Raw genomic sequence first — 8277 nt, 5'->3', positions numbered from 1 at the left:
GGTCGGAAACCATTTCGCCAGTTTTGGGCACCGCGAAAGAAAACCGCTGCTCAGGAACAATTTGCATAGTGTTTAGTTTTGTCGTTTCTTTATGCTCCCAACTCTATCAGTGATTTTTGCGCACCACGCGGTTTAAGAGGTGGCGCATCATGTGTAGTATGGAGAACGGGAGTAATTGAACCTGGGAAACATACGTCAGGCAGTGCTCGCTATCAGGCCGTGACGACCATGTTGCGTTTTCCAGGGACCCGATTAGGGACCCCATAGGGTTGCAATCGCATACCAGGTCATGGGCATGTACATGTATTTGTCCTTTCATGGCACTCTAGATCCAAAGCAAATTATTTCGTAAGAATAGCATCTACACATGAGTACGATTTGGTGGACGACCCTACAGAAATTTTCGGTGACGAAGGGACATGCCACAGAAGGACACGAATTATGCTCGCGGTGCAAAGCTTCTGGAGCTATCCTTTTCTTCGGTGATGACAGCGACAGTGCAAAACAACCTCTGCTCGCACGAAGCGAGCAGATCATTCTAATATGTTTATGTCATCAGATTTCTTTTTTACATTTACGCTTAATCATTTCGGTTTATGTATTGTAGCTCGTTGGTCTTGTCGCGAGACGAACAGACCACTCTAAGGAGTGAGTGAGTGAGTGAGTGAGTGAGTGAGTGAGTGAGTGAGTGAGTGAGTGAGTGAGTGAGTGAATAAACTTTATTGCTCTAATAAAGGAGTCTTGCTGCTTGCCCGAAGATTGCCGATGTCTTCCAGGCTGAGCGTGGTTGGCGCCCCTAGTCCAAGGCACCACTGTCCCTGGCCATCCGGCATGCGTGGCTCACTAGGTCTCTTTGGACCTTGAGCTGGCTGCTGGTTAACCTGTCCTCCCACCGCTCCGCATTTGGCTCTTTGTTACCTCGGAAAGCTACATTGTGTGTGCATTCCCATGTGATATGATAACGCGTGGTGGTTGCCCCGCACCACGGACATGTATCCCTAAACTGCTCCGGACACATCTTATGTAGAATGTGAAGGTTGTGGAAGGCTCCTGTTTGGATTCTTCTCCAACATGTCGCTTCGTATTGAGTTAGCAGAGGATGTGGCTGGGGATATTTGCGTCTTCTGCCTTTGATGAGGTTGAGGAGAGCTTCGTACGTGAGCTCCACTCTAAGGAACTACGAAAATCAAAGCTACTTTTCTTAATTGCGCCAGTGCCTGGACGTCTCCGCTTCACGCCTATCGGCACTATCGACTCTTCAAAGAGCACGCGGTGGCACGTGCGACGACGTTTCACGGTTCTTCAAAGCTTCAGGGCATCTGACCATCGTAGCTGTTTACAGAGCTCACTACACTGGCAGGCCTCGAGGCGGTGATGGCCACGGCTACGTACATACATTGTGTAGCTGTGTTCTCGTTTAAGAGGCCAAGGCGAAGTTTCGAGTGTACTAGATAACACCGGCCGGTTTGCTACGAGACATACCCGGCGCTGCCATTCAAGGTTTTGTCGCCGCTCATATCTACGAGACAGAAAGGGAAAAACAGGCTGAGCTCAGACTGATTCTGGCCTTCAGAAGAAGAAGAAGCAACAGCAGCTGACCATGCAGTTCCAAGCAGCGCTTCTTGTGGCCATTGCGACCGTCTTTGTCACGGAATGGCAGCTGTCTGCAGGCTACGCTGCGTTCGACAGGGTCCCTGTCGTAGACGGTAAGTGTTTAGCTTTATGAAAAGATTGCGGAACTTTGTAACGAAACGTCGGCAATGACTTCAGACGGCGAGCATAGAAATGTGAAAAGAAAGTAAATGGCGTGGCCTAAGTCAAGATCGGCATAAACTAGACGACGTTTCGGTTCATACTACTACTAATAATAATAATTGATTTGGGGGGAAAGGAAATGGCGCAGTATCTGTCTCATATATCGTTGGACACCTGAACCGCGCCGTAAGGAAAGGGATAAAGGAGGGAGTGAAAGAAGATAGGAAGAAAGAGGTGCCGTAGTGGAAGGCTCCGGAATAATTTCGACCACCTGGGGATCTTTAACGTGCACAGACATCACACAGCACACGGGCGCCTTTGCGTTTGTCCTCCATAAAAACGCAGCCGCCGCGGTCGGGTTCGAACCCGGTTCATACTACAGAACCGTGTTCACGATGAATATGAGCTGGTAAAGAAGGTGTGTATATGTAGGTGCGCCCTGTTTGGTGCTGGGGGCACCGTGAATCCCTGGTAACTAGAGGCCATCAGTCCTTTTGAGGGTACATATCAATCATTTCTGGAAAAAAAATTTTGAATATTGGAAAATGGTAAGGCGTTGTTATGAAAGCATTTAGGGTAATGGTCCGGTCTTCAGATGTGTAGCAAAATCTTTTAAAGTGTTTGGAAGTGCATGGAACAGTTAAGACTGTTATTGAAAACAAACTGGAATGCTCTTGACGATCGCGTAAACGTTAAAAAATGCAATCCTGTGGAGGAGAAAGAGTCGAATATACCGATTTATATAGCGAAATATTACAACATATGAAAAAATTGCGTTCATATAATCTTTCCCGTTTTAAAACGCTTATGTTTACAACTGTCGGATATGTGTGCTACAGAAATATTAGGTTCAGTACATGCACTTATATCAATTTTTTTATGCCAATTATTTTTCAATTACGATTCACTTCTGAGGTATTTAATAGTTTCTAGTAGTTATACGAAAAGCAAATTTGTTGTTCATATCAGGCGCATTGGATTTTGATCTACAGTGACTGAAAAAACTTCGCTAGCTGCATTTACATGCAAGTGCTGCGAATAGTGACGGAGGCCGCAAATCTCCTCTAAAAATTTATTTTGTGTCCTTAATCTGATATAGAATGAGTATTCTTCAGATATTCTGGAGTATTATGGTGGGAAGCGTTTTTTATTGCTGCACACTACTGAAGCTCCCCAACAGAAATTCAAAGATGCCACAGAAATTTTCGTTGTGAATGTATCCGCTTTTTATGAGAGCGTTCTGTGGTATTACATTGAAAGGCTGAAGGAAATCTCTCAGTGATTCTTCATTGCTAGTAGCTAAGTGCTGTATGAAGCGCCACACTGTTGCTCTGTGCTTTGTGTTGAAACATCTGAGTTAGGTGTAGAGGGAGGTAAGAGCTTATCACTCTATCGTAAACTACGGGGTGCTGCTACAGAGGGGCCACGTAATATTTCTCAAAACGGGATCTGCCGTATTAAAAGGTGGCCACATGGTTGTGGTCCGGACGTCCTACAGTGCGATGTTTCTCAGCAGCCGGTTCCTTGTCACCCTGTCACGATAGAAAAATCACCGCTAGCAGTAGTATTTGTCGCCGGCTTAACGGGTTCTCAAAGCTGTACCGCTGCACACCTTTTATTTTTAGAAAAAAAAAGTAACTGATTACCAGTAATCTATTACAGAAAAAGTGGTTAAATTCTTCATACCGGCGGAAAAAGTAATCTTTTCATTACAAATTTACATAAAAAAGTAATCGATTAGTAGTAATTAATTCATTCTAACGCATTATGTGCATCCCTGACAAAACGGCAGTCGTTTACAAGGGCCACCTTATACAAACACCGATATAGATATTTTCTCTGATTTGCAAACAGACGGTGATAATGGAGGCATATGTTTATGGGAAGTGGGAAAGCAGGCGTAACAAAAAAAAAGAAAATGAGCCCAAATTTCCAGAATATTCGTTTACATCGAAGGCAATTTGTAATTACAATATGGGGAAAGAAGTATCGGTGACCGCTTCTCACTTCTCCCCGTCACTCTGTTTAATGAAGCGTTAATTATTTTTCTTCTGGCAAGGAATTGTCAATGGTTGCTGCCCTGTCTCGCGCAGCAGTGGTTTTTCTTAATATTCTGGCATGTGTTATTTCCTGTTTATTTGCTACCTCAGCAGCCTCACTATTCAGGTTTCACATAAGGGTTTGGGATACAATAAATCGTTCTCAAAACAAAAATACGTAATGACGCACTAAAGAAAGGTACATTGACTCATCAAAGTAGTCAGATGCAATGAGAGCAAGATAAAACTTGAATCACCTAAACATAACATAACACTGTGGAAAAATAAATAACATCAGTCCCCATATAATTGAATACACGCGTAAAAAATGTTCGGAAAAACTTCAGGGTTAAAATCACAGCTGAAAATAAAAGGTTCACAACAAGGAAAGCAATCAAATTGGAAATTTACAGAAATGTGAAATAGCTCTCAGCTGCTAACATATCGGCGCATATGAGTAAGAGTGTGAAGCCGCGGAACAGATGATAACAACGAGAAACGAACTGTACCGCAGTAATTGAAGTAGACAGGTTAGCATGTTTTGATGGCTAGCTCCTTACAAAAATGGTCTATAGACTGTCTATAGAGAAAAGTCTACTAGAAGCGTATGGTCACAAATCTATAGGTTAGCTATAGAGTGTCTATTGTTTTTTTTTATTGCCTATGGGACTGTTCTGTAGGGTTTGCATATAGAGAGTCTGTAGACCTTATAGGCAGAAGTCTATGGACAGTCTATAGACTGTCTAAAGAAATTTTTGTAAAAAGGGCAGTTTTGCATTATTTTCTTGAAAAACGAGGGTATTGTTAGAGCTCATGCAAAATCCGAACTGCCAGCTCCCCTCCTTTGCTTACGAGACTACTCTTTAACTTGTGTAACCAATTGCGTGTTTTTCTTCTTCAAGGTAAATGCCAGCACAACGGGACGGACATTACACCGGGTGAACCCTTGAGGGTCGAGTTTCCCTGCGAAGAATGGAGCTGTACTCCGGACGGTGAACTCTCCATCGTGGGGTTCGTTCTGCCTTTTGAACCGACTTCCTTACTTTCGTACATGTACACAGTTGATTCTGTTTCGTGAATTCACATAGAGGGAAAATTTGGGCTGCTGTCGGTTCGTCTAGCACACAAATGCCGGGAAACGTGAGTTTGGTATCAGGCTTGGTCAGTGCTTGAGTGAGAATGTGAATTCTACGCCAGCAACACCAACGAGAGGTCTTTGCTATACCAGTGTCAGAAACGACCAATACTGATCAATGTTTCTGAAGTTCACGACGACGAGAGAGAGAGATCTTTTTTTTTTCGCCCTTAGTTGGCACCTCTATTTTATGCCTCTGTGATGCGTCAACAGTAATAGTCCAGGTTTCAGAGCACATTTTAAAACTGGCAGTTGACTGCACGGGTGACACAGTCATCACAGTCACAGTAGGCGCTAGAAACAGGACAGATGTGGAAGAATGTGCGATAGCCCTGCCATACGAACAAGGTCCCCTTATAATCACACTAATCATCACTCACGTGCAAAGAGCCGCTCGCAACTGGGCACAGGGACCAGTCTTCCCTATCCGGCATGGGGAGACGTGCACATCCCGTAAATAAGCCGTGGCAATGACTGCGCTCTCACGACAGCTTGAGGCCTTACCCAGGCGGCAGCAGAAGGCTCTGCCAACCCAGAGGTGGCAAAGGTCATTCCAGTAAACTATTCGCATATACTCCAACATTACCTACAAGCCCAGAGAACATACTAACCACTTCCCAAAAATCTCCACCGAGAGGAGGCAGCCTTCTGGCTCACACTCCATAGTATGACTTTACCCCACCATGCACTTACACGCCTTCAAATTGTCATTTTGTTTCATGCATCCAACCCTCCACTACTCGACATTACAATGCTCCAATTCTTCCTCACTACGCCCCCCCCCCCCCAAATTCCCAGCTCTACCCCACCCGTCCCAGTGAGAACCTACCATGTCTACCATGGCACTAGGCGACTAGAGTAGCCTGATCGCCCGCGCCACCCAGACAGACAGCTGCGGCAGATGGGGTCCGGTATTAACGGCTCTGCCACCTGGTGGTATAATCTCATTTCAAAACAAAAGATTTTCGTAACTATCGACTGGTATGTCAAAAAGCATAGTTTCCTCTACGTAAATCTTTAAGAAACGTTTATACTGTCCATAATATCCAACCGACACAAAACACCGTGCTACTGCAGCGTTTAGTTGTGTTCGCATTTTTATTCGTTTCATCGAAGTACTCCAGTAGGTATGGGTACGACAGTTACACGACGGTGACCTGGGTAGGGCAAGGGTAGATACAGTATACAGCGCATATTGGTTTTTCATCTACCTTTCAGATAAGAAATGAGGGAAGATGAGCAGTAGCTTTTGTTGCTGGGGTGTCGAAAATTTAGTCCTGCCTCAGTCGACTACAGAGGCGGTGAGCTCCTCCTAAGTATATTTAAAAGAACCTGAGAAAGAAGCACCATCGAGAAATTTTCATTCTATTGCGAGGTTCGGTGAGTTAGCTGTGGATTTTGGAGCAAACATAACAGATTCATATGTGTATTCCGAATAAATAGACTGGATAGCACGATTCCGTATTTTATCTAACGTAAAAAGATTTACTTGTGAGAGTGCCATGCTGCTCAAACATCTTCTCATTTAGGATTGCCAAAGTTTGCCCGTGCCAATATTTCAATAATTTGGGCAAGGAATCTCAGAAAGGGGTATAAACAATAGTACAGCTAGTCCCATTTAGCAATATTCGCAGCATGCGATGACCACATGAAGTTATGCTTTAGGGTAGTGCAAAAGTACTTCAAGACTGAAACAGAAGTCATTCCAGAGCATAAAGGAACGTATTCAGAAGCAGTATGTGATTGTCTGCGGTGTAAGGAGATCAGACATCATGCACATAAAACGTCACGTTCCAGAAGTGAAATACGACGATTTGAAAGTATAACAGGCAAGTGTTAACATGGAAGTTTTTCAATCAATCATCAAATAACCAAGTATATCAGGCAAACAAATTAATAGGAAGCAATAATGCAAATCAAAATGTTTACGAGGAAAGGCTTGTGTGATCATTGTTAGGAGAAGGAATAAACGATATATAGAGAGATAGGCTCAATAGCGATGGTTTACGCATTAATTTCGACACTCCTGAGGTTCTTTACTGGGGCTGACATCGGATAGGACAGGGTTGCGTTTGCATTTCGCCGCCAACGATATGTTGCCACCGAGGACGGGATTTCAGCTCGCGACCTCGTGCTATGCAGCCGAACGGAAGTAACACTGAGCCATCGGGGGTAGTTCAAAGGGTGACAAAGAAGAGTAGAAAACATCAGAGGAGATATCCCTACTGAAAAAGTATATTGGTTTGAATGGGTTAGCAAATAGGATTATGATACATTTGGTTTGGCTTTATAGGATGAACGTCCCAAAGCGGCTCAGGCTATGAGGGCCGCCGTAGTGGAAGGCTCCGGATAATTTCCATCACCTGGGGTTCTCAACGCGCATTGACACCGCACAGTACAAGGACCTCTATCGTTTTTCCACCATCGAAATCCCACAGCAGTGGGCGGGTTCGAACCCACGACTTTCATTTCGCTGTGTGATGTTATTGCGTGTTAAGTAACCGTGAGTGGTAGAAATTATCCGGAGCCCTCCACTAAGGCATCCCTCAAAGCTTGAGTTACTTTGGGAGCTTAATCCTATAGTCAAGCGAAATGTGCCATAATCCCATTTGCCGACTTATTCAAACCTATACACATTTTTCAATAGAGTAAGTTGTTGCCAGTTTATTTTTGCAGCAGATTTGCTGATTTCCTTATTTTCTGGGTATAAATAGGCAATCGGCCAACTAACCCTTGCAATCCTGTCTATTCGCAGATGCGGACGCGTTGGTGCGGGCCGCCACTGCGTTTTGATCAAGGGCACCGGCGTCTACCCCGACTGCTGCGAACGTATTGCGTGCAACTAGAAGCAGTTGAAGTGTGCCGGCCTTCATTTGCCGCATTTTCTCGGACGACCGGTGCCAACGAAAGATAAAGGAAAGAGGACACGGCAGACGCAGTGGAGGGTTCCCCGCTATCGGCCGGAAACTGCTCGCTGCCTGAAGCGATTCGCGGGCATATGTTTTCAACAAGGCGATTCGCCTTGACACATTACGATATGTGTGGCTGGCAACGATGAGTTCTTTTGAGAAGAAACTGCTTCAAGTACGAATAAAAAAAGTTTTCGTTCTTGTTGTCCGAGTGCCTGCGAAAAACTTTCTCAGGGCTGGTTTGAAATCACAGCGACCGTTAGAAGCCACTGCTTGGTCTATACGGCCTGGCCAGCTGCAATAACACAGGCGAGCATTGATTCAAAGCTTAGTGATGCAGATTACAAATGTTCCTATTTGAATTAACGATTATTATGATATATCGTCATCATTTTCAGGTAACCAGGATGCCATAGAGTTACGCAGAGTGCATAATGAG

The 8277-nt window shown here is 44.5% G+C and overlaps 1 protein-coding gene across 1 annotated transcript; it reads left to right on the top strand.

Annotated features, from left to right (window-relative positions):
- The first annotated feature begins 1549 nt into the window (after positions 1-1549).
- On the top strand, positions 1550-8043 carry LOC144100103 (uncharacterized). Its single transcript, XM_077633142.1, has 3 exons — positions 1550-1706; positions 4697-4805; positions 7685-8043. The coding sequence occupies exons 1-3, from the start codon at positions 1601-1603 to the stop codon at positions 7773-7775; spliced, it is 306 nt and encodes a 101-aa protein (XP_077489268.1). The 5' UTR covers positions 1550-1600; the 3' UTR covers positions 7776-8043.
- Positions 8044-8277: the final 234 nt, after the last annotated feature.

Source organism: Amblyomma americanum, chromosome 8, assembly GCF_052857255.1.
Source record: "Amblyomma americanum isolate KBUSLIRL-KWMA chromosome 8, ASM5285725v1, whole genome shotgun sequence".
In the NCBI taxonomy this organism is placed as follows: Eukaryota; Metazoa; Arthropoda; class Arachnida; order Ixodida; family Ixodidae; genus Amblyomma; species Amblyomma americanum.
This window is presented reverse-complemented; position numbering and strand designations above follow the sequence as displayed.